This window comes from Chaetodon auriga, chromosome 2 (assembly GCF_051107435.1).
Source record: "Chaetodon auriga isolate fChaAug3 chromosome 2, fChaAug3.hap1, whole genome shotgun sequence".
NCBI classification, from domain to species: Eukaryota; Metazoa; Chordata; class Actinopteri; order Chaetodontiformes; family Chaetodontidae; genus Chaetodon; species Chaetodon auriga.
In genome coordinates this window covers 5,299,190-5,326,376 of record NC_135075.1, presented here as the reverse complement: position 1 = coordinate 5,326,376, position 27,187 = coordinate 5,299,190, and the positions used below count along the sequence as shown (strand labels likewise).

The 27,187-nt window shown below is 44.6% G+C and overlaps 1 protein-coding gene across 3 annotated transcripts; it reads right to left on the bottom strand.

The window, feature by feature from the left end:
• Positions 1-741: 741 nt before the first annotated feature.
• blacat1 (BLACAT1 overlapping LEMD1 locus) lies at positions 742-26,017 on the bottom strand. Of its 3 annotated transcripts, XM_076751036.1 has the most exons (3): positions 25,561-26,017; positions 23,364-23,522; positions 742-9,536 (listed from the first exon to the last, which is right to left on the bottom strand). In XM_076751036.1, exon 3 carries the CDS (start codon positions 9,503-9,505, stop codon positions 9,371-9,373), a length of 135 nt encoding a protein of 44 aa, XP_076607151.1. In that variant the 5' UTR covers positions 9,506-9,536; positions 23,364-23,522; positions 25,561-26,017; the 3' UTR covers positions 742-9,370. The 3 variants fall into 3 exon arrangements, with proteins under 3 accessions (XP_076607151.1, XP_076607166.1, XP_076607159.1); XM_076751051.1 differs by lacking the exon at positions 23,364-23,522; XM_076751044.1 differs by lacking the exons at positions 23,364-23,522; positions 25,561-26,017 and adding an exon at positions 18,933-21,814.
• Between the last annotated feature and the right edge of the window lie 1,170 nt (positions 26,018-27,187).

Here is a 27,187-nt window from a genome sequence, read left to right as displayed (position 1 = left end):
TGTTGAGACATTAGGATGGAGACAGGGAGCAGGGCTCCATTTGTACCTCTGGTTCCCATAGTTGAACTGGCCAGCTCTGGTTGCCTGGGTTACGGTATCCCTTGCGGATGGTCAGCTCGCTGTTGCTATGCTAATGAGAGTATATCAAAGACACGAGCGGCAGCCACTGTTTGTCAAGTGTATGTGTGTGTGTGTGTGTGTGTGTGTGTTTTATTTACAGTGCGACATCACAGGGTCACAGAGAGGCCAAAGCTTTTAACTTGAAATGTCACGCCAATTAATAATTCGTGAAATTAAGCAGGCAATATCAAACTTAACATTCTATTCATTAGGCATAGAGCTGTTTCTAATGGGATTTCTCTCTCTATCTCAATGTCCTGTCACTTTCACCACCTCTCCTCTCACCTCCCTGACTCACTGTTCCTTTTCCTCGCTCCTATTTCATTATTTACATCCCCTTCTCTCCCTCTTTTCGCTGCAGTTTATCAGTTTAATCAGCTTGCATGGGGAGGGGAGGAGGAGGAGGAGGAGGAGGAGGAGGACGGGGGGATGGGAGAAGGGAGGGGGACACGCGATCTGCATCATTCTCACATCCTCGTAGTAATGCATCTTTATTAGGCTCCCAACATCAGCCCAGGAGACGAGTCTCTGCTATCACTGTCAATTAGCAGGGGAGCCGCTCAGGGAACCGGCTTGCTTCTCTTTATTAATGTCTCCAAACAACCACACAGCACTCAGATGTATAGAAAGAGGCTTTCTTTTTATTAAAACACACTCAGAGCAGCAGTGCAAACTATACAAGAGAATGTCATCAGGCAGTGTAAGGTGCAGTCGCAGAGCTTTAGGTTTCATTTACTGGGATAATTAAAAAAAGGGGAAAAGATGAAGGGTGCTTTGCTTTATTTAACACAGGGACAGATATTACATTATCATTTCATCATGGCTTTCTGGCAATATGGCTTTTTCAATCAGCGGATACAGGCATTATTTATTCATAGATGCATTTTTAAAAGGCACACAAGATACAGCATAGCCAATCTCCATAGAGTTGACACAATCAAATATACATGAATATAATATTAGTGTGAGATGGGGGGAGGTGCGGCCGGTGGATAAATTAAACTTTATTCAGATGGAGAACAAGGAGAGGAAATGGAAAAAAGGATTGGAGTGGAGGGTGTTTACTACGCGGCGTTTATTCCTCCACTCGCTCCACGTTTATTCCTTCACAGAGGTTTCTATTCTGTTCGTCCAGAGCTGCCTCTGCATCTGCATCACTTTCTGTTACCCTGAGTGAATCTGGAGTGTTGGTGTGGAGCGCACGCGTGTGTGTGTCTGTGTGTGTGTGTGTGTGTGTGTGTGTGTGGTCTGGCAGTATATCCTTGCTTTAAGGCAAGTGTCTCTTTAATGAGGCTTTGCTGCAAAAGGAGCTCCCTAGGACTCTTGACGTGCTCTGCATTTCAAACACACACTCTCCTGCAGCACGCAGACCACTAGCACATCCTCTCCTCCATCACACACACACACGCCATGCGCACACATACACGCCCACACAGAGTACCTTGCAGGTTGATGTGCATGTGGGTCTATGCCCCCCCATGCCAAAGCATTGATTGGTGGCTACCTATCTTTCCCCTGCTCTCATTCTCACACACTTTCTTTGGTTCGCCCTTTCTCCTTCCTTCTCCATCTCCCACTGTGATACTCTCTGACCTCATGTTTATGTATCTCACTATGTCGAGCTGTTCGTCAATGCTGCCCTGTCAAAGGTCCCTCCTGCTTCTCCGTTTTTCTTTCTCCATCTCTGCCTCGCTTGCTCCCCCGCCGCAAAGGCCGAGAGATAGGAATAATAGAAAACTCCATAAGCATTACACACATCCAGGCGCTGACAAGCAGGCTGTTGTGTGTGCTGCTGGGTGGCAGCGAGCGCAGAAGGCTAGCAGGGAATTTGCAAGATGCTGCAAACAACAAACACAAATCCTATCAAAAAAGTCTGGACGCACAGAGCGAAGCCGCATTAATGGACGCAATGTGGAAAGCACAGAGTGGTTTCCTATGTTCTCAACAGCTTTGGCCACACATTGGATCAAAGGCACAGGCTTTTTATTGGTTTAGACAAAATCAGCGGCTTAGTAAATGTTATGAATAGGCTCAAATGACACTAAGTGTATTTGCAGTTGGAGCAGAAAGGCTCACAGCCAGAGCTTCCTAAACAAAGACTCAGCCAGCTAGTTTTCACTTATTTGGAGCTCTGATGAACCAACAGTTTTGAGAATTGACTCAAGATGCAATGGGGACACGTGTTGCCTTTCTGTGTGTGTGATTGTGTGATGCCACGCTTCATTGTTTTTCAAGGAGAATGAGGTGTTCGAGAGCAGATCAGCTCATTAGTGGCCCTGCTGAATTGCTCTTAATTAATGCTATCAGCCTCTAATGAAAAGTATTGTTCTTCAGCACAACTAAATCAAAAGGTGTTTAAAGCATGCGCTCGTGGCACACATACGCACTTCATCAATGAGCATTTCGCAAAGAGGTCTCTGATGGCGACTCAACACCATAGTTACAGGGCCTAACACCCCCTGAGAAATCAAACTCTCATTTAGACCACAGCCACTGCTCAATACCCGCTCCGTTATCGACCAGCTCCGGTGGAAGTGTGAGTGTGTGTGTGGATGAGAACAGGAGGTGGGGCAGGATGAAGCGAAAGGGGAGAGAAATAGATTTATCTCTCATTGATGATGGAGATTTGGCAGCAGATATGTGCGACACCTGACCTGCTCATAGCCCTTGGCCAATTAGAAAACTTTTTCCCTGCTCAGTTGAAAACACAGCTCAATATACATTTCTTTCCATTTCATGACCATGTACGTCAGATCTGGAATAGCATCGCAGCAGCAAAAAGCGGTGTGTGTGAGCGCAGCTGGAGAAGATTTGAAGGGTTATGGAGACAGCTAATGAGAAAAATACAGCGTCCATCTCGATGTGCGCCTGCTTTAACCTTCAGCACACTAAAACCCAAGACTCCATGAGATTTTCTGCGTTCAAAATAGACATAAATTGGGTTTTTGCTGGCAGAGTTGCTGCTGACTCTGCTGCTGGGTTTTAAAAAATGTTCTCATTACCCCTATTTCATTCTGACACTTTAGACTATTAAGCAAAACTGCTCCGAAACCCAAACTGTGGCAGTGAACCAGGTTATATGCCACTAAGTGTCCCAGTAATGTTCCTGGTGAGTATTTACAGAAAAAAAAAAAAAAAAACAGGCAGTAGTAAAAAAAAAAAAAAAAAAAAAAAAAAAGAGAGAGAAGAAGAAGAAGAAGAAGAAGAAGAAAAGAAGAAGAAGAAGAAGAGGGATCAGTTAGTTCATTTTTGTATCATGCTGTATTTATACTTGCAAATCATATTAAAACTTAAGACTTCTTAAAAGATTTAACAAATTCTAAGATAAATATGACATAAAAGAAGATAATCATGGTGTTTCAGCAGTGCAGCACCATGGTCAAAGCTAGGATTTTACAAATACTGAAGTCATGCATCCCAGGACACCTTCGCCAAGAAAAAGTTGATCCGACACCAAAAATAAAGCCACAAAAAGTTTTGAATGACCTGATTTGTATATGATATTCAGTTCACTAACACAGTGGTGTAATGTCGTCTGTGGCTCTGGAGCAAGTTTTCTATAGTCTGATGATTTTGTCATGGGTTACTGTATCACAGCTTGAGCTTCAGCTTTGACTTAGTTTTTACAGAAAAGCTGCGTTACAAATAGGAAGTGTGGGTGGAAAAGAAGAAAGGACACTTTGGAGGCAGGGAGGGTCTAATGAAAGAAGCTATTGAGCTACATTATGGGAAAGGTTGGTTCCATTGATTTTGGAGCTTAACCCTTACTAGAGACTAAATCATGGCCGCTGCTGCTTTGACCTTTCTCTTTTAAATTAGTCCTTGACTTTATGAAAGCGCAATACTAAATCACTTTAACATTTCATATTCAGTTAATCATTCAGTTATGTCATCTGTACATTTGATTTCCTAACAAGAAGGTCTCATATCTGTGAAAACCACATATCTCCAAAGAAGTGGTTTAATATAGCTGAAAAGCCAGCTGATTGTCCTTCTGTTCATCTAGATAATAAAACTCATATTTATATGTAATATATAGCTTTTGATTTGTAAGAATTTGTTAAAATTTGAACCATCAAAATAATATGTCTTTACTGTCAGCCAAGGTGAACATTTTCTTGGCGTTTGGTGAATGAAATTCTGACATCAAAATGTTTGATGGCAGCAAACATTTTCTATCAAACTGAAAAAAGCAAAATCCCAAATAGCACCGAGTGAGAACTTCGTCCCGAGGGTGATGGCTGAACCTCTTCATCACCTCCACCCTCTCCGGACCTGGAGTGGGACATTTACTGACATCGTCTTAACAGAATTTCTTGGTGCTGGGGTCCTAAATTTTCCGTCAGTTATGTCTGGCTGTCATTTGGAGCTGTCACAGTGTTAAATTGCCAGGTGCAGCTTTAACAGCGATTTATAAATAAATTTTACTCAACGTAATTTCATCACTCCTCAAGCATCGACCTCAACTCTAGAGGGGGTCAGAATTGCTTTTCCATCACAAACAGAGTATTTGGGGTTGGCAGGAGAACATGAACAGAGATAGGATTTGTTGGGGTTGGGGGATGAGGTGGATAATGAACATGGCGCAGATCCGAGGTTGGCACATCAGGCTGCAATCTAATCAGCGCTGCACCTTATTTTTATCTAGACATGAGGGAGAATTAGATATTTAATGGCAGCAGTTTTATCTTCCAATCACACAGCTTAGGTCTGCACCATGGACACCTTGTTAAGTGCCTAGATGTGTCCAATCAGCCAGCATAGGTGGGTTGTCAGCATGAGTTTGCACATGTGTGTGATTGAATGTGTATGGGTGCCTTTAGCTGGTTAGCACTCTCCAATCAGTGGCATTTGTGTGTCTGCTTGTGGCTCGTATTGGCGTTTGATGTCTGTAGACTGGCACAAATTGGCAATCAGGTGAGGTTGGCATGGACGAGGGCCTCTCCTCAACGGGATCCTGACTCCAATTGGCCCCTTCTCTTCTCTCCCGTCCTCTCATCCCTCTCTTCTTCTCTCACCAAAGCCGTTTTAACTTGACCCTGACAGGTGCTCCTGACAAAACCCATTACAGTCTCAATTACGCTATATATCTCTCTCCTCGTTTTTATCTCCTCTCTCGGCATCCCTTTTCCCCATTCCCTCCTGTGATGCTTGTGGGAGCTGTAAGCGGTCAGCGTTGGCGCTTCCCTCCTGACTCTATCACTAGTCTATCAGCGCTCTGCATGTCAGCACTCTTAATTAGCCATGGTGGGACCATCACTTTCCTCTTCATTAGAAAAACAGAACAGATGTGTGTGAGGGAAAGAGAAAGTAATGGAGGGACAACAGGCTGATGCACGGGAGGACACACTGGAGAGAAAAACAGTTGTATACTATAGTGCGGTGGTAAGACTGCCAAAGTTGAGGGTTCTATTCCTTGAAGAAAGGTACTAATGGATCTATATGCTTGTGTCGGTGCTCCCAGATGGCGAGCACTTACTGCCATTACCTCCATTGATGCCACTGTAAACTTAACAATGCCTTGCTGCTGATGGAGGCGGCGGTGTCAGGGAAAGACTTGTCGGCTGCCTCTAGAGAGTGTGTGCATGCTTATTTGTCACTACTGCCTGCATTGATAATCACTGAACTGATCATTCTTTTGGAGTTTGCCTTTATTTGGTTGTGACAGTAGATAGAGAGGACACTAATGATCACCAGTCAAACTGTAGATGTATGTGCCTTACCCACAAGGCCACCAACTTTTTTAGTTTGGCTCCTCTGCAGGAGCTAGCTTTGTTGGTATCCTGAGCTGGAGTTTGATTGTCCAGTTTCCATATTTGTGATTTGACAAAATCTTTTTAAAAACATAGTTTTTGTTTTTTGTTTTAAACTCAGTGCCAGCTTAATTTTACTGGTGCCTTCAGTTCTGGGCAATGTCACTGGGTGGCAGCCTCAACAGTAGAATTTGGTGTCTGAAAGCAGCTTCTTCCGCATGATCTGAGTGTTAGAGATTCAACTCCTCAATGGGACTGAAAAGGGTTGGATTTTGTTAAGCAAGGCACTATCGTGGATAGGAGTATGGGGTTCAACCCCTTCATAATATACAGAGGGTAAACCAATACACTACTCAATGGATAAAGGAATCTTTCTGGGAAATATGCTTATACACTTCCTTGCCAAGAGTTCTGTCTGCTTCCAGTCTTTATGCTATGCTAATCAATACCCACTTCCCTCTAACTCCATGCTATATGAACTGTACAGACATGACAGTAGTATTGCATATTGGTATAAAGATAATAAACGTCTATCTGAAAATGTCACACTATTCCTTTAAGCTTCAGAGCCAAGGCTCTACCATTAGAGTTTGTTCCAGACTGGGATCTTTCAGTCGTATGAATTTATGTATGCGCTCATTATACAGCAAGAGCCTTGGATAGAATGGCATATATTAATATTATAATATTATCTAACCTAGCTGTGGTTCAGTCTCTCTTTCTCTCACATTATACATTCACCTCTTTTTTCTGCCGTGCTACTTCTCCTTTGTCTTTCCAGCAGTTTACCATCTTTACTGGAGAGCAGGGGGAGGGCGGTGAGATGTGGAAGGAGACGTGCAAGAGGTACAAGGAGCAGCGAGTGATGAATCTCACCGCCGCCTGTAACACTCTCCGCTTCATTGGCTCTTCCCTCGTTTCTGACCCAAATCTAATGCGACAGGACTCGTTTTCGCTGTCCCCACCCACACACGCGTGCACACACCTCCTCCCACCTCCCTTCCCTGCTGTTGCAGGAGTCGTGCACCACCCCTCTATTTTTAGCTGTTTGTCCTTGAGTTACAATCCCTGAAAATTGCCATGATCCATAAAGGACTGGGTTGTGGTGCTTGAGGGATAACACACACCCACCCCCACCAACACCATCCTCCCTTCAGCCCCCCTTCCCCCCGCTTACCACCTCCAAGTGTGTGTGTGTGTGTGTGTGTGTGTGTGTGTGTGCATGAGCAACAAATCGTTACCAATTTCAAGTCTTTCGCCATTACTGGAGCGAATATTACTCTCATTACAGAGGTGAAATGGAGGGAGCGTTAAACGAGTGTAACGCCGACAGATCAGGCTGTTCTTTTCTCTGCCCCCCCACCACACACACACACACACACACGCACACACACACACACACACACACACACACACACATTCATCCCCCGCCTCAGAAAGTTATCCACTGTAGCCAATTAACATGACTGCTCTGTCAAGCATTAGCCCCCCTCTTCCATATCCAACTCTCGCTCTCATTACCGTCTTTTTCTCTCTTCCTCTCCTATCCTCCACCAACCCCTCTTCTCATTCTCTTGCTTTCTCATTAGGGCTGCGTCGTAACACAGTGAATCATAATAGGTGCTCTACACTGTGAAATGGCTTTAGCTTTGTCTCATTTCGCCGCTTGTAGCAGGAGAATGAGTAAACAGACAATCTATTCCATGCAGGCACAGACACACACCGACAGACACAATCAGGGCCGTCCATTAATCTGTCGTAAAGCAGCTTTTTGCCCGCCTGAAGAAATCCCTGATATTCAGAGTTAGAAAAAGAGAGAGTGGGGGCTAATCTATGGGAGCTGCCATGCAAGGCCATGTACTATCCACTGATAATAAACAGACGAATCCGATGAAGAAAAGAGTTTGGGGTGAGATGTAAAAGATGAAGGAGAGGGAGAGATAGCAGAGGGAAAAGGGTGAATCTGATGACCGAACGGTAGACGGACAGGAGCAAGAGGATGGATGGTCGGAGGTGGGGGTGGGAGCAGAGCGTGACAAGGGGTGGAGATGGTGGCACCGAGGCGCATTCTAAGCCCTGAATGTAAATATGCGTGAGGGGATTATCACAGAGTGCCAGGCGGCGCTTTTGGGGCTTTGTTTCCGTGACACCGTGACGTTGGCTTTGTTTCCCTGACAGCCGACGTGTGTGTGTCTGTGTGTGTATGTCATTGCGTGTGTTTGTGTGTGACATCCAGGCATCTGTTTCCTGCTGGAAAAGGTTAATTACATCTCCACTGCCTGACTGGACGTGCCATGCATAATCACACACGCTAATGAGACCTGTGTGTATGCGTGGCTTTGTCTTTGTGTCTCGATGTGCATTCTGAAAAGGCAGTTCTACAGCAGCTGAATAGATATCTTAACCACTTGTTTCAGGTTTGAAAGTCTATTGTTGCAGCCAAGAAGAAACCCAAGCACACAGGCACATGCTTTCAGAGTCATACACTCACACAGGTGACAGCTGGAAGTGCACCACAGTGGCATTTACGGACAGACACTCCACTCCCACCGAGGGACATTAATTGATGGGTCTGCATCAGAGTGTTCGCTTGTAATTACTTGGCTGCCTATTAATGAGACAGTGATGCTACGGCATCAGAGGGACTTCTCCCAAATCCTGTTGCTCATTCTGACCCTTGACTCCTATCTTCACACTCCAGCTAAGCTGCTGATTGGACAGCTGCTCGGCTTTAGATTGGGCCCAGCTCAGCGTGAAAACTGAGATGGGCTTCAGCCCTCCGTGGGTGACTTTGGAAATTACTGTACACTTTCTCACTTGGCTGAAGTTTTCACTAAGTTGATCTGACATAAGCAGGTAGGTGAGGAGGTGCAGAGCTCCGCTGAGCTTTGGTTCCAGTTCAGCCTCTGTGGAGCTGCGATTAAGGGGGAGAAGGGAGAGATGGGGCGTCACTGAGAGGTGTGACTGAGAGAAATAATAGATTTCTAGGGCCCGACGTCTATTCACACCTTATACAGTATACCAGCTATGACAAGACATGAATCAAAAAGATATGATTTTCTTTTTTTTTTGGAATCACATCAGCAGAAGCAACATTCTCAGTCAGCTGCCAAAGGGAAATTAGAGTGCAGCAGTGATAGGTAATGGGGATGAGCTCAGAGTTCATAGGCTTTTATTTTAATCAATCGGATTTATCTCAAGGAATATTAATCACGACAATTGTGTGGTTGTGGTTGTTGAGTTCAGGCAGTTTAAAGAGTAGAAAGAAGCCTCAGTCACAAACACCGTCGTAAAAGGTCTGGTTTCAAAAATGCCCAATTAATTATGAATTTTCAATAAAAGCCTGTGTGTGCTGAAGCCCCTTTACCATCCCTGTTATAGAATTCCCACACATAATATCAGACAGTCAGGACTGAGCAGCAGTGACCCGGGGTGTACATTCCATGCTGTTAGAGGATAAAACCCCGGTGAGGAGATCGCAGCTGACAGCGCCGCTGTCACACCTCTGTCTCCTGATCCCTCCACTGTTCTACCTCCTCACCCTCCTCTTCCTCCACTTGCTCCTTTTTCTTCTTCTTCCGTCTGCGACAGAAGCCGTTCAGGCCACAGAAGCAGGCACAGGTGAAGGGCATGGTCTACCTGATGCACCGCATCCACGTAAACCTGCGGAGAGAGAGGGAGGGAAGAGAGGGAGAACAGAAGGGGAGGCATTAAAACATTTCTCCTTCATCTGGCAAACTGCCGAGACATCACACTGCTCCTGAGGAGTTTTCTCCCAAGAACTCTTTTGAACACACATGGCTTTCTGGCATCAAAGAAGAAGAAAGGGGTGTTCTTCTTTTATGCATATTGAGCCAAAGTGAGTTTTCAGAGCAGAACTTTTAACTGAAGTCTACGATGAAGAGACTTTTTCTTATTTGGCTTAATTTGATTCATTTACAGTTTGCCTAAGGGACTTGCGGAAAGTAAAAATATGATCAAGTTATCCCTTATTGATCCTCGTGGTGAAATTCAGTCTCTGCATTTAATACAGCCCAAGTATTAGTAGCTGTGAGCAGTACCTGGGGACCACCTCCAGTTCTAGGCCCAGTGCCGGGAGAATGAACCTAACATACATGTTTTTGATGGTGGGTGTAACCGGAGGACACGGAGGAAACCGATGCAAACACAGGGAGAACAATTAAACTCACTCCTGCCAGGAATCGAACCCAGGACCTTTTTGCTATGATTCCTTACTGCCCATGTGAGCACGTAGTTGCCATTTCATCCCATGTTGTGGTTTCTTTCGGCAAAAGTGCCTCCAAGCACAACGCAAGCATCAGTGTTCAGCACTGACCTTATTCTTCTAGAGGCTATGTTGAACACAAATTGTGAAATGATACCTCATAACCTGAGTGCATATGTTGGGACTTCACGTTCTGAAACTTGCTCTGAGGAAGGCCTCTGGCTGAAATGTGTTAGCAATAAAACATGAAGCTGAACAAACACTAACTGCTTCAGTGGTGTTCTAGTTTTTCATATTTTCTGAACTGATTCATATTTTTTTCCTCTTTGGAATGAAAATGTTAATTATGTACATGTTGGATTATTTTATTTGTAATAGAAAAGGCTATAGAGTCTCAGCAGTAGGATATGCTAGTTCTATAAGTATTTCTTGCCACTATTTATTAAGTGTTTTTTTTTTTTTAATTAAGGTTCTTTGACATAGAAACACATCGATTGATATTTTAATGATCGGTGTATGTTATACAGTCAGCATCAGTTTTGGTTCATTGGCTATAACCACGATCTTTCCCCACCGTTAACCGTACTGTAGTTATTATAGAAAGCGAGAGTTGTAGAACCTGAGCTTTGGTTGTAACAAAGATGTTGTCTTAAAGTATGTGTAGTTTTTCAGAATTGTCCAATATCAATATTCTTGTGTGGTGATACAGTTTTGGGACAAAAAAAATAATATAAATATAAGTAAAATCACCATTGGTGCAAGTTTGATGAATGGATGTGGCTCATCAAAATGTTCCTTGGCTGTCATATTTGACTTCTCTCCAAGTTTCGCTGTTTCAGCTGTCAGTCACCTGACATTAAAATTCACGTGACTTTTACTTCTAGATCAATAGATGATTAAAATCATTACACCCACTGTGGAGCTCTATGGGTGAGGCATTTAGCTCACTCCCAGCTGTAATGTCCAATCCAGATTTTGACAGAGTCGCTGTGGGAACAATCTAAGCGCTGTGCTAGTGTCATGGCTGACCTTGAAGGCTTCATGCTCAGGAACGTATCGTCATGCAGCCACATGACTTCAGATCTTAATTGTTAGATTTAACATTGTTATGTCAATGACAGGTCTACAGCAGGAAAACCCTTGTAATCCAGTGAAGGTATGTAGACGACAATGGTCGATAAAATACTCAAGACAATGTATGTGTGTTTCCAGTTTTTGCAGTGCTCTCAGCAAGAAACTCGGTGCAGAGAAAGTTGCTGAGGTTCAGTCAATAGGTCAGTCAACACACACTGCACACTTCAGTACAGATTGGCAAGGTGGTCTATTGAGCGCTGTCACTCAACAAGGAGAAAAACTCCTTTACCATTACACTTCTCCCATTTTTCTTCCCATCTATATTTGCTCTTCGATTATTCTCTCTCTCCCACCATGTCTCTCTCTCACACACTCACACACACAGACACACACAGCCAGAAGTAGTCTTAAGGCTCACTAAACTCCCAACGTTAACATTTTTCGCTAGCGTGCTAGTAGCCAATCACAAAGGAGCACTGAGATTAGGAGACGTGAGGTGAAACTGAGAGCTTCATTAAATACCAACCTGAGTCAGCAGCACCAGCAGGCCTGGCTAGGGAGTGTATTGTGTGTGTGTGTGTGTGTGTGTGTGTGTGTGTGTGTGTGTGTGTGTGTGTGTGTAATGCAAGTGGGAGAGAGTGGGTGACAAAAACACAGGCACAGACCAAACATAAAGTGTCTGCATTCATGCGTGTATGTGTGTGTGTGTGGCATTAGGGATTGATGCGCACTTCAACCTGTCTCATATGGGGGCAATTAGCTGAGCTAGACTGGGCTGCCTGCAAGCAGAGACAAAAACGCCTCAGGCCATGCAGTGTATATGTGTGTGAGAATGTGTGTGTGTGTGTGTGTGTGTGTGTGTGTACATACATGCTATTAAACCTCCTCTTCTTTTATCTCTCCTCTGTCATTCCATATATCCATCTAATCCACGTCTGCAGATCTCCCACTCTGTACCCAATGGCTTTCGACCCTATGTGACATGCCAGAGAAAATCACATAGGAATAGAAAGCCATAAAACACAGCAGTGAGCCAGTCACGGCGGCAGCAGGAGTAAACTTTTCTCTCCACACAATGATTCGTGCGTGTGTCCATGAATGTGTGTAGCTCTCTCACTTCATGCCTTTAACACCCTCAGCTTGTCTGACAGCTTACAAGGCCCTGCAGAGGATTTACAACAGTGCTGAGACACCTCTCTCCACTGTGTATCCTTCTTGTCTCCCGTGTATCCTCCAATCCCTCCCCTCCTGTCCTTCGATCGCTCCTTCTCTCACTCTCACCCGCTTCCCCCCCAGCTTGCTCGCTCTCCATCCCCAGCCATGCTGCCAGCCATCAGGAGTCAGTGTCTTGTTTTGGTGGTGTGTAATTACTAGGGGTTCTTTCACAGGCGAGCGCAGAGATGAGACAGATGAAAACACAGCCTGCAGACCCTCTGAATTATTAACTGGCTGAAAATGGATGAGTCAACGTTAACAGAGAGAGGGAGAAGGAGGCAAAGCAGCCCACGTGCATCCACAAATACACACATAAATGAAGAGCCACAGGCCTGAGTACAGCGTGGCACCATGCATGAACCAACCGTGGTGGGATCCAAACTTGGGTTAGAAAGATATTTCTGGTTGGTGATATCGGCCAAAGAAAAATGAAATCGGCAACACGTTTGAATTATTTAATACTTTGATAAAAGTTTAACTTGTTCTTATTAAATTATTAATTTCAAGGCAGTGATATGCCCAAGTATCCCTAAAGGGTTGGTTTGCTCTATCAAGCTCTATCCCCTACAATTAATAACAATAACAACAATGTATTGGCTCATCATTTTAAAAATAAATGCATTAACATATCATTCTGATAAGGGTAAAGAGTTGAAATAGTAATAATAACCATAAACAGCAACAAATACAACTACAATATATATCAATATGAGTCTATACAGACACACACACACACACACACACACACACACAAATATAAGATGGCATTACATGAAGTAGTGTGTATAGGCAAACCTCTATAATCAAAATTAACTCACCTTTTGGTCTTTGGCACTAATGCACTAGAATTTCTTGTTTCATATTGGCCAATACATGCACACCAATACTGACATATACTGTATGTGTAAGGCTGAAAATGATCATACATCAGCTCCACTAAAGTATCACCTATATTTCTTTTTTGGCAAATATCAAAATGTGAGTGGAAAAACATTTAATAGTGATACAATGTCCACAAGCTGCAAGGGCCTGCAGACTGTGCAGACTGCATTAGGCTCTAATCAGCAGGGCTCTGGTCCCATTGTAGTCTGAGTGCTGCTTCTGAGCCATTTCTACCTTGAAATAATTGGTTTCTCAAAACATTGTGTTAAGGGCTTACAAATGGTTTGATTTAGTGAATTTTAACACATAACACAGGATCATCCATGAACATCCTCATGTCAAATTATTACGTTTCTTGTGCAGAGTTAGATGATCAAACACACATCAGTAATGAATTAATTGTAGATATTTAGCGATGCTGTTTATTTTACCATTGAACAGAACTGATTAGACTAATTTTTCCATACCAGCATGAGAGTGGTATCAATCTTTTCATCTAACACTCAACAAGAAAGTGAATAATTCCCCAAATTTCTAAATATTCCTTCAAGATGAAAGGTAAGAACACACATATATACACCTGCAAGGTTGCTAATAACCAAACAGTATCTGTATATTTCCTCTTTATCTGGTGAACAAAGAGCTACTTCACTGTTTGGAGGGGAATCACTACTTTTCACGAGACTGCTCTAGCAACAAGCATGGGAATGGGAAAGTCAGAAAGCTGGAAAGACATGCAGAGATAAGAGGAAATGAGAGATAAAGAAGCAGGGCTTGAGAATAAAATAAGAGGGGCACTCAGAGAGAGTTTGAAGCAGGTAGGATTAATGTCAGTCATCCATCCCTGTTGTTGTCTGTCTTTTTCAACCTCATTCCTGTGAAAACACGCTCTGCTTCCTTGCATGCACCCGTATATGTTTGCGTGTGTGTTTTTTCTGTGTTTGTGTGTGTGTGTGTGTAAGCTGATTTGTGTCTTATCGAGATCCTCTGTGGAAACAGACAATGTGGTTTATTTGTTATCTTCTTGTTTGGACGACAAGATAAGGTGAACAGTGTTTGCGTGAGCGCGCAAAAACATATGAGAATGTGTGTATATGTGCGTGCACTCAGACTTGCGTTTGTGTGAGTTCATGTGTATGTGTGTGTGTGCGTGTGTGCATAGAGCAATAGATAAGCTGAGCGTTGTGCCTTTGAGTTTGAGTGACAGAATCCTAATGCTGATCCCAATGGTCAACAGCCCAGAGACGTTCCACAGAAAGCTTATTAGACCTTTATCCATTATTTATACCGTGCCTGCCTTCGGACACGCACACACACACACAGCCGCACGCACACACACACACACACACACACACACACACACACACACACACACACACACACACACAAAGCAGAAACACTGTATGTGAGTGTGATTCATGATGACATGTGCCTAACTTCTATTCATGGAATATAAGTAGCCACTGAGAAACCTTCCGTCCAAAACATTTCCCATCAAGAAGGCAACAACATGCTCTCAACTCGCCTATAAACCAGAAGTTTTACAGTGCAGTGGCCTCGAATATTCCAAATCCCAAAGCACTCACTCTTTTTTAGGTCAGTATATGCAGGGGTTACACTCAAGAGGCACATTACAGCTCACACAATTCACAGAATACTTTCCAAAAGCAGAAAAAGCACCTAAAAATGAGGAAAAATGCCAGCAGATGTCATTTTACTTACATCTTGTATTTGTCGTATAAGCAGAAATCCTGCACTTTCCCGAGTTCCCTTCACTCTGTCATTGTCGGCACATACGAACATTTCCCTGCCACTTATCTCTAGTCAAACATAGATCGTCTCTTCCTCATTTTCCTGTCTCCATGTCCATGTCTTTCTGGCACTAAACCCCAGTTACAGTCTCTCTTTACCATCACATGGACATTAAGACCAGTGTGTGTCCTGGATTCCTGCAGTTGATTATGGTGCACAAAGCTTTCACCTGTATCTGGAGCATTTTTGTCCCCCCCCCCCCCCCCCCCATTCTAACCTCCCTCCCAACTCTCTGTTTCTCCTCTCCTCCTCGCTGTCCCTCGCTCCCTTGTCCAACACAAAATGCCCTCTGTCCTGCTCTCAGGTAAAAACGCCCACCCACCAACCCCCCGTCTAGATAACCGAGAGGGCTGAAAAAGCAGGGAAACAGTTTCTGTTGTTCTAACACAAAGACGCCAGTGGTGGGTGGGATGAAGAAGGAGGGAAAGATGGATACATGTATGGAAAGAGAGGGAAAGCAAGTGAGGGGCAAAGAGGAGAAAGTCGGGGAAAAACTGATAAGGTGGTAAAGAAGGTAAAGCGGGAACAGTGGACAGAGATTGAATGACACCCTGCCAGGCTCAGGTATTTGAATAGTGTGTGTGCTGTTGCATGTGTGTGTGCAGGTTCAGGTTCACCGTGGTGCGTTGGAGTCTCAGTCTGTCCTCATGGCTAACTGTCTCCCAGTCCCACTGAACAAAGAGCCTATTGACTCAGTAACACACAGGAGCTTTCTCTCTTTTCCACAGGCCACTGCTTTGTGCTTGTTCCCTCAACACACACACATTTCTAAATTCCCCCAACGAACACACACAAATACACTCACACCACCACTCCACCTGCGCCTGGATATATCCGCCCCCGTCGATACTCGACATCTTCATGTCGAAATACCTATTTATAAAAGTCACTTACTTTATGATTGCTGTACTTTCCACTGCAAACTAGGTTACTTTGACTAATTTCTGTGAATAAGGTGGCTTCTACTTGACACTCTGTGAAGTGACCTGTCTTATTTAAAGAGGAAATGCCATTTAATTGAGTTCATGGGTAAAGTATCTGGCGCAAGTGTGATTGACTTTGCTTGTGAAAAGTAGGATGCCTTTGAGTGTTGCCAGCCAGATAAAACTGATAAAAACACCTTTGCTTTAGTTGTAGTCGTGGCCTTTTCTGTTCAGCTGTGGTCTCTTGCACGGCGGGTTCAGGTACAGTCATGGTGATTTTTGGATGCAGCCTCAGTGTATGTGTTATGCTAGAAAAGTTCACTCTGAACTTCCCCAAGGCTGCTGACGAACACACTTTGTGTTGTCTGTTGGCCTCTATAAGTTTCTCTCTTGCCCCCTTGTGGAGTGAAACCAGGACTACAGAGAGCCGAGGTCCCGAGGTCTACCAGAGGTACGTTAATTATAACCTCCAGGGTCCCAGTGGGGAATAAGGCTTAACGAGGCCTGGGCAGAGAGGAGAGGGATTACGAGGTCTCACTAGCTGTACAAGTGTCTGGCCAACCATTGAGCTCCTCTATGAAGTTATGAATGTGCTGAATAATAATGCTGTAAGGCACTGGCGGGAGTCTTAGAGCGGCTATGAACTGTGTGAGAGAGAGAGAGTGTTTGTGTGTGTGTGTGTGTGTGTGTGTGTGTGTGTGTGTGTGTGTGTGTGTGTGTGTGTGTGTGCATGCGTCCTGCAGCCAAGAGATTTCTCACCTCAGCTGGTTGGACAGATTACCTGAAACTGAGAGAAGAAAAAAACAGATAGTGAGTGAGAGAGAAAGCCAGAGAAAGGAGGAGAGAAAGGCTGTTGTGATCTCAGAGAAATAAAAAGACAGATGGAGAGAAAAGATGGATGGAGACAGAAAATCTGAAGGGTATGTAGAGAAGAGAAAATAAGAAAGAATGAGGGGCCCAGCAAAACTGTTCTTAAAGGAGACGCTATATCTTATTACAAGGCTCAAATTCCAGATGTAGGTCAAAGACTTGTTGGTCACTGTAATCATCCCTGATGCTATCTCTTCTCAGTGTGATGACACTGTAAGAAATGGAGGACAAAATATGAAGTCCTTGCTTTGTTAAAAATGCAAGTCAAGCTAAGGCTGTTATGCAGCTGCCACAGTCTCAGTCAGCGAAGCGGGTAAAGCTACATACAGTAAGTATTCCACGGCTTCACGAGAAGACAGCCCAGGACAACACCAACAGGGGATCTGTGTGTATGGATTAACCTTTTCATTATTTCCATGAATCAGTGTCAAAAAATAGTGACACTATGAAAGTTCCCAGGCGCCAAGGTGACATCTTCTAGACCAGCAGCTCAGTCTTCATTGGCTTTACATATGTTCGCTGTAGAAGTGTATGTGTTGGCTGTGTTTGTATATTTACGTGACGGCTCAGACACTGACTGATCTCTGAACTGACCACGAACGTGCCTTTTTCTAATTTTCCTCCAGTCCTCCTTTTCCTTTTCTCTCTGTATATGTATAAATTGGTCGTTACGCCTTTGGATCAGCCTGAATTTTTCACCCAAGTTACAACACTTCTGAACTCACATGCAAGTGTCATTGCGGCAATTTGCATCACCCAGAACTGCTTTGCTTCTATCAGCACCCACTTGCTTTCTTCCATTGACTTTGTTTACAATCAGTGGGCAATTTGAGTAAGGATAAGGGGGGAGGCCATCCCAAATGTTAGAAGTATGACCAAAGTGCATCTCCCTTTGTAGCCTGTGACCCCTCCCTCTCCATCACCTCGCAGCAGAGAGAGTGGACAGCAGAGGCGTCGTTTAGTTGAATACGTTCATCTCATCTGTCTGACTGATTGATCCTTTATCTGACTGAGGTTTGTGCAAGTTAGAATCTGTGACCCCGTCCATGTCTCTGAAATATCAGTGTGTTGTATATCAATAAATCCATGGCGCTGTCCATGGTGCTGAAGTAGTAGATGGATACTATAGGGGACTATACTATACTATAGGGTATAGGCTACAGGAAACACTACTCTATAGGGCCTATAAAGAATTGTTTCCTTCATGATCAAAGTGACAATGAGCAGTGTGTAGTCACAGAAGAGTGAGAGGATCATAGAGACACAGTACTATCTGTAGTACTGTAGTCACAGTGGGATGAGGTCAATGTGTGTTAGGTGGAGGTGTGTGCTCCCATTGGGCCACCCCCCGATTTAAAATCAACAAATGTGTACAATAATGACACATTTTAAGAGAGAGAAGGAATGATTACAATGACCAACAACTCGCAAATATTAAAACTGACTTGTAGGAATGCGAACTTATCCTTTAAGCACTCGAGAAAACACAGAATAGTATAACAGTTGAGAGAGGCAGAGGGAGAACAGAGAGTCAGAAAGAGGGAGAGAGGGCACCCTGCCCTAGTTATTCGACTGTAAGCCGCTCACAATACAGACATGGCAACGGGCCGCGAGAGGCGAGCGCGGGAGAGGAGATGAGAGGAGAGCCGAGAGATGGGCAGAGGAAAAAAAGAACGAGGGACAGAAAGTCAGGCCAGAGAAAGGATTAGTGATCAAAGAAAGCCAGCGGCCATCCTGAAAACCCCCTACACACACACACACACACATACACACACACACACACGCACACACATACAGACACAGAGAGAGGGAGAGAACAGGGGAGATTAAAGTTTTTTTTTGATGGGGTTAATCATTTACCTTTCTCCTTCCCAGCAGCACCTTGGCTGTGAGAATGAGCACCTTATGCATAAATCCATTGATTGATTATAGTGCTGGAGTGAGAATATACGCCAGTCTAACTTTCTCTCTAATTGGTTTCATAGCTTTCTCCCAGGAGAAGAGCTTCGGGAAAGACAAGACAAGACAAAAAAAAAAAAAAAAAACTATGACATCTACCTTTTCCTCCTGCAGATATTCCGAGCTGGAAGCTATACTTGTGAAATGCTTTTAATTCCTCGTCAACCTCTGTCTCCCTCACTCTGACGAGTTGCCGATGAAGAGATAAACAATGGGCCGAAGATACCAATTAGGCCGTCAAATGGCAGCACAACAATCTTCAGTACTCCTCCACTTCCCAGAGGAGCGCTGGTGGGAAAAAAAAAAAAAAAAAGAAGGAACAGCAATGGAGGAAGGACGGCAAGGGGGAGCTCGAGGAGGAGGAGGAGGAGAAAACTTTGCGAGAGCTCACATCTAATCAGGGAATCCTCCTTCTCAATCTCTCTGTGCAAAGAAACACATCCATACACACATCTCCCCTGTCAGTGGCTTGACCTCCACAAGCTCATCTCGCTCCTTGGTATTCCATCGCCCTCCCACCGGCTGACCTGATTGGCTAATGACGGCTCATTTATCTTGATGCAGCACCTGCAGTGTCTAAAAGGCACGTGCGTGTGTGTGCTAGAAAGAGTGTGTGTTTCCAAGTGTCTATATGGGCACGCGCACACGCACACACACACACGCACACACACACACACACACACACACACACACACACACTGTATATCTCATCTCTGCTAGACTAGCTCCATCTACGCCAGCGCTGCCCTTGCTGCAACAGCTTGCACACATTGGTTCACCTCTGGGGAATAACGGAGAGCAGAGAGAAGAGGAGGAGAGGATGGAGTGAGAGGGAAGGAGGAGGTGAAGAGCAAGGTAGGAAGACAATGATTAAGGAGGAAAGGGGGAAAGAGAGAAGAAGAACGAGAACAGGGAAAGAGGGGGGAAGAAGCAGAATAATAGCAGGCGGATGAAGAGGAGAAAAAGCAGAGCAACATAAGACTGAGAGAAGATAAAGAAAATGAAAGGAGGATGATTAAAAGAATCAAAGGTGGGAAAGAGGAACAGATAAAAGAGAAGGGAAGAGAGAAAAAACAAGCAGTGATGGAGGAGGGGAGTTCAAATGAAGGGAAGAGGGATTGATGAATGTTTTATTCACTCACCGCGAACACTTCTTTAATTACCGCAGCTAAAATCACTGCCAGTGTGATCACTGCACGTGTGTGTATGGGGGTCTTGAACATGTGTGATACACAGCGATCATTAATCATCAGCTGAATAAGTGAGGAAAGTGAAGAGGACAAGCAGGCATCCTGTACATGCTATATGAGGCCGTTCAAGACTCTCTGTAAACATCATTAGTGATCCTTCGCTTCAAATCTATAGCATGAACTCAAGTTTCCAACATTTAGATAACAATGTGGCTGACATACCAACGAATCGCCAAGTTACTTTGATGAAACTGAGTCGTAATTCAAGTTTTACTTTCAACAAGTCCCCCAGCCTAAAATAAATGTTTGACACATGTCATTGCCTCGCACGTTTGACCAAAACCTTCAGTAAGAACTACAGTTTTATACTGGCACCTCTGGTTTTATCGTTGAAGTTAACATTGTACTCACCACATAATCGCTAACATCCTTGAATGCAGTGACGTCTCTAAAAGTAGGTTCAATGGGGCAACAATCATGGACGGTCAGAATACCAGACCGGGTGTCTACAAACCTATAGTGTGGTAAGATTAGTGTGAACATACCTGTTATGTCGCTAATGATCTGTGAGCATTAATAATTAGAATATGTGGTAAAATGAGTGCACATTTGGCAAATGCGGTGGGCCAGAGTGAAAGCAGGAGGCTGGTACAGCTCATCTTCACATTCGTCTGACCACTTGTGTTGGAAGAAAGGTTTGTTTAACTTTAGATCTTAGTCATGGTTAAAAGAAACCAACGTTAACTGCTGGTCAAAGATACGAATCTCACAGTGTTTGATTCCAACTTTGTATGCAAAAGCATGTGTCCAGCCTCCTCACTTGGAGGTTTTCTTGGCACTATCACGTCGTCACGCTACTTCACAGAGCCAATCAGAGGAAGCAACATGCGAAACACGGAGTTCACTGTTTTTAATGTTATTTGTTAATAAAATATTGTCAGTCCGAGGTCATGGTGTTCGCTGGATTTTGTTTTATTTTTTGGTCGAGCAACTTTAGTCTTTCCTTATGAGGGAGGAAAGTCGATACTCAAGTGACCGCAAGAGGTTTCTTCAGCAAAATGTGAACTTCAGTTGTGTTCAAGTGAGGACAGACTCTTTCCTTTTGACATCCATCAGCTCATTAAGAGTTCATCCAGTCATTTTGTAAAAGATTCAACTTTAAATGACACTTCATATCCCAAAGTTCACTCGCTTATTTGCCATCTTCTCAAAAGTCCACCGGTTCGACTTTTCTGATGCAGCTACACTGCAGCTCATTTTATTTTTATTTTTTTTTACATAATTTGATTACCGCAATCGCCTTACATATTATGCCTTACTCATCTCTCTCTCTTTCCCATCTCCTCCTCCTCCTCCTCCTCCTCCTCCTCTCCTTCCTGACTGCAGAGAGAGGAGGGTTTGCATGTATTATGTCTTCTTTTGTTCTTTGCTGTCGGCTCATTGTCAAAAAAAAAGAGGAGAGAGGAAGAGGGCGGTTAGTGAGGGAGACGGAGGGAGGGCGGGAGGGGGGTAAAGGATGAGTGGGTCTTTATGTGACGTCCATCCTGACTGTAGGTAGATATTGGAGGCTTCACCCACTTCTACAACCCCCACCCTCACATCCCCCTTTGTGCATTCTTATCTTTTATTTTCTCTCTCAAGCCAGGTGCTGCTTATCCAGCCTTCAGCACATCTTATCCTATCCCCTGCCCCTCCAACCCCACCTGCTTTATCTCTACACTGGCACCACAAACTCACACTTTGACATATGAACACACACATTCCTTCAACCTGCTCTTCTTTCTCCCCCCCTCCTCCTCCTTCTTTCCCCCTCCCTTCCATCGCTGTCTTTCCGTCCCTCTCCGGAACCGCTGGAGGCAGCTGGTGGGCCATGACCTATCCTATCGCTGCTCCGGAGTCAGTCCTGACACATAGACATGGCAGGCAGGCAGACAGGTAGGCAGTTAGACAGGCAGCTAGGAACTCATCAACTCCAGATCTGTATCTTAACTCCGGTCTTAGAGGCTTAATCCGGCTGCTTTCTCCAGCGCAGCCAGCTACTGTAGCAGCCAAGAGCCGGAACAGACAAATCCATACAGTTTAAAATCCCCCAAAATCTTTTCAAAGTCTAGTTTCTATGAAGCAAATCGGGCACTTTAACATCTCCTGTGTTTATTTTGCGTTTTCATTTTGTGGGTGGTGCAGTGCAAATCGTCAAAAAACACCTAATTCCAGAAAGCTGCATTGTTTCGAAATCTCCGAAACTGAGACGCCCTTTTGTCCTCACACCTCTCATGTCCAGCATCGACGCCAAAGTGTGTGGGATTTGGCAAGGTTTCAGCGTTGCTATTTCATACTGTTGCAGCATATTCACTCCATATTATTAGCTGCAAAATGGTAAATTTACAGCTAATCTTTGAACTTTTTTTTTTTTTTTTCTTTTTGGAGCGCAAGTGTTGTAGCTGCTGGCTGTAACGGGAGGGAGGGAGGGAGGGAGGGAGGGTGTCGAGGCTGCCTGAACCGAGCTCTCCGTCCTGATTTAGAATTAGATCTATTTCTGTTCACCCTCCAACCCCGCCGGGAAATATTTAAATCTGCCATGGAATGTGTGTATATGTGTGTGTGAGACAGAGAGAGAGAGAGAGAGAGAGAGAGAGAGAGAGAGAGAGAGAGAGAGAGAGAGAGAGACGCCGAGAGGGAAAGACAGTGAAAGAAGTAGAGATGATTTAAACATATAAAATGTTGGGTGCTTGTTTGAGATTTTGCATTTGGTACACGGCTTTGGCAGTGCAGTTTCCGTATGCAGGCATGCCAATCAAGTCACTGAAGTCAAATCAGACAGAATGAGCAAAGAAGAAACTAGAAAAATAAACAGAGGAGGGGGGCAAGAAGAGGAAAAAACTAATAGAAGGAGTTTTTGCCTGCTCAATGTGAACAAGCGGGGAGTAAGACTCAAGTCGTGGTCAGTAATTCATAAGCAGAGCACGTACAGACTTAGCCAAGCTCACCCTGTGGCTACACATACACATACATGGGATCAACACACACACACACACACACACACACACACACACACACACCCACAATCGCACCAGCAGTCTGGACAAGCCTGAGCCACAATCTCAGCTCCATATCCAATCCTACAACCATTCAAATGTCACCGCCAGCACCTTTGACCCCTGTTAACGCAAACAGCACACACACACAAGCCCACACAGAAATTCACACACACTCTACACCATCCTCAGTGTGACTACGCACGAGATAAAGCAGCATAGCCCCACTTTAAAGAGCATCAGAAAGTAAATTACAGGCGAGAACAGTGAAAAGTGTGTTTGTCGGTTGTTTATCACACACTCACCTCAGAGTGGAACCCGGCGCTCCGCTGCGCTGTGGTGTAGAAATGACCAGCTGCACCCCCGTCCTCGCAGAGACACATGCACACACGCGCGCGCTCACACACTCGGCGACGAGGTGTGTGTGAGGACAATGAGACTGGACTGGATGGAGCTAAGCAGCACTAGTAGTAGGAGGAGGAGGAGGAGGAAGAGGAGGAGGAGAACGAGGAGGAGAGAGGGAGGAGGGAGATGTGTGGTTGGGCGGGAAGGTGAAGAGGAGAGAGAGAGCGAAAGAGAGAGAAAGAGACCGGGTGAATAATGAAATACAGCAGAAGAAAAGAAGAAGTGGCTGGAAAAAAAAAAGAAATGTGAAAAGGGTCCCACTGAAGCGGAGTCCCCCTTGTTCCATTTGTGGTTTTGTGTGTGTCTCGCAGTGTGTAAAATGTATTAAGGTGTGTGTGTGTGTGTGTGTGTGTGTGTGTGTGTGTGTGTGTGTGTGTAAAGGCTCTGGCGGGTCTCCTGTTCGTCACTTGAGACTTGGCACCCTGCCTCAGAGCAGAAAGTGTAGCGAGAGCAGCTTTACATCTCTTGTAAGTGTTGATGTGTGTGTGTGTGTGTGTGTGTGTGTGTGTGTGTGTGTGTGTGTGTGTGTGTGTGTCCTCCACTCAGCAAGCCTGTAGCTCCCCAGCATTACAACATATCTCATGTCTTCTCGTCTCAGAAGCTCCTCAAGCCTCCTCTTCATCCTCTTCACCTCTCTCTCTCTCTCTCTCTCTCTCTCTCTCTCCAGGGAAATACCTCTGCCACTAATCTCTTCAAAGGTCTCTCGGCCACTCAAGCTACCAAAATCTCTCCCTCTCTTTCTTTGGGCTAATTCTCACTCAGCTGTGCACTGTAAAAGTCAGCCATTATCAAATCATTTTTGTCAATAACTTAGTGCTAAAACCTTTTTTTCAGTCAATCAGGTGAGAAAAAAAACAGTGATGACTGGAAGGGTTTTTACGTGTTTCTAATAGAAAGGAGCACGTTTCAAGAATTTCTTACCACTTCGCAATCCTTAACTCGAAGCAAGAATAAAGAAGAAGCAAAAATGCAACTTGATTGTAGAAAAAATCCAAAACCAACAAGAAATTCATCTTAAATAATAAAAACAATAATTGTCTTGCTTGATTATTTAAAGCCTGACATGTCTTATTCCTCCGCGCCACAGACATCCATTATTGTCCTGAAACTATAAAAAAAAAAACCACCTAAGACATATTCTTTCAGCTTTGAGTCAGTCCTTCATTCATACACCTAGAAATCCTGTAAAAGCTCAGAGGAGCATCAAGAGCGTATTCATTCACAGCTGAAAATAGTCCTCAATAAACGCTCTGTTGACTCCTTTTTGAGTAACATTTGCTAAAAACTACAGTGCGCAGGTGTTAAAGGAACTTATTTATTTAGCCTTTGCTACAAGTGAAACCGTGCATTTGTCAGCATTTACCTCTTTGTATGGAAGATCCAAAGACAGAGTACTGAAAGACGCACTGACATACTGTTGGTTTTGCTTTCTTGGTGAGATTTGTTGACAAAATCTAAGAATGACAACAGACTCACACAAAAATGACTTGATAAAAGATTCCTGCCATTTGTCCAGCTTACACCCACGCTCACACTCACACACACACACACACACACACACGCACGCACGCACGCACGCACCCTGAGCTCCAGGTGTGTGTGCGCGTGTGTAATTGTGTGTGTGTGTGTGTGTGTGTGTGTGTGAGAAGTGCAGCCTCAATTCTCCGGCTCAGCCACAGAAAAGCCAATCTCCACATCCAATTATTTGCTTCTCAAAGGCAGACAGATGGAGAGAGGGGAAAAAAACAGAGCGAGGTAGAGCGAGGCAGACTCAGAGCGAGAGAGAGAGAGGCTCTTTGAGGGTCTGCACAGGGGGGAGTTAATTAGAATGAAAGAGAAATGGAGGGAAGAGAAAGTCTCTTCTCCGTTCGAGTCCGGAGAATAGTTTCACAATTAGTCAAAATCCCAAACAGAGCCTGTGGACACAACTCAACAGAGAGAGAGAGAGAGAGAGAGAGAGAGAGAGAGAGAGAGAGAGAGACATCAAAACCCAAATGAAAAACGCCGAAAGGGACAGAGGAGCTGAAGTTGTTAGAGAAAAGATTGGCAAGAGCATGTTTTATATGTTTTTTTTGTTCTTATTTTGTGTCTCCGTACCCTCCTGAGATGAGCGCTGGCTGTCCCGCTTTCTCAGTCCTTGAAGTCTTCTTTCGGTCCTCCTTCTCCTCTACTTTTTCTTCTCCTTCCTCCTCTCCCTCCTTCAGCCCTCCGCCGTCTGGGATATTCCATCAAAGAAGGGTCCGGCTCATGGTGGATGGAGGCATCGCTGCGCTCCAAACACTCCAGCTTTCACTGTCTTCTCCTCTTTGACTCTTTTCTCTCTTTTCTCCTCTCTATTCTCACTTTCGTCGGCCGGAGCATTTTTCTTTCTTCCCAGCAGCGGTGACACACAGCGTGGGGGGGTGAGGACAAGGAGGGGTGGAGAGAGAGATTGAAAAAAATTAATAGAAAAAAAAAAAGGAGGGAAATGAGCAAGTGTAGGTAGATGGAGCGGCGAGCGGGGAATGACGGGATGAGGCAGGTGGAATTAGTAGTGACACATCGCGGAGGTGTGTGTCTGCGTGTGTCTGAGTGTGTCAGAGCACGGGGGCCGTCCTTCGAGCCGAGACACCACCAACGAGGAAGAGGTGGAGGAGGAATAGATGGATGGATAGATAGGTGGATGGAGGGCTGGATAGAGGGAGTGATTCAGCAAGCATCCCACCTCCTCTCCTCCTCCCTTCCACACACACACACACGCGCGCGCACACACATTTGCTTAGTTCATTATCATTCACTGGATTTCGCCATGACACGCATGGCTAACCTACTCACGGAGACGAAGCCGAGCCCTGAACTGAATTCTAATGTAGGAGAGGGAGAGAGGATGAAGAGGAGGAGGAGGAGGAGGAGGAGGAGAGTGTATCAGGCGAGCAGGTGTCCCCTCGACGTCTATTGTTCCCCGTCAATGTGTGTCTATGTGCATGTGTGTGTGTTTGGGTCCTTTCAGTGTGTGTGCGTACGCACGAGTACGAGCACGTGAGCGTTTGCTTGTGGTAAAGTAGCTGAAACGATGCACATGTGCACATGTCTGAGCTACCAGCTCCACTTCTATTTTTGGGATTCAAGCTGCCATTAGCTGAAATTTTTCATATCCAAAGGAAAAAGTATGACATGGATTCAGTGTTTCCCCGAGAATTTCCCTTTTAGGAGGTTGAGAAGGTGTCTGGATCAGATTAGACCGTCATGTGTGACCCGTGACAGACAGCTCAAATCTGTTTTTTCAGAAATTCAGTATGAGTCAGATAGTTGAAACAAGGCAAGTCAACAGGGTCTTCAATCTTGTCAGCTCAGATTGGCTGTGTTTGGGGGAAAAAGCAATTCAAAAAGCATTTTCAAAAAACAGAAATTGTCCTGACCACACTGATTTCAATATTTCAACTCTAATTTCACACATATTGTGACAACAACATGAAGGCAGAGTCCAGAGGACAGAGGCCCCTGAGTCTGGGCTGTGAAGCACTTTTGGCATAGTGGCTGCATTTTCTATTACTTTGGCATTCATCATGTGATGCACACTGGTCCAGAAAGCATCTTCACTATACACACAGCTGTAAAACAATATGTACGAGTGTGACAACCCTCATGAAATGACACTTTATCTTCATCAGAATTTCATCCATTCAGTCCAATAATGTGTGGAAGATAAACCACGTGATTGAATTATGTTATCCCATTCACACAT

Coding starts and splice junctions, on each gene's coding strand:
- blacat1 (XM_076751036.1), bottom strand. CDS start 9,505: ATGCCCTTCACCTGTGCCTGCTTCTGTGGCCTGAACGGCTTCTGTCGC.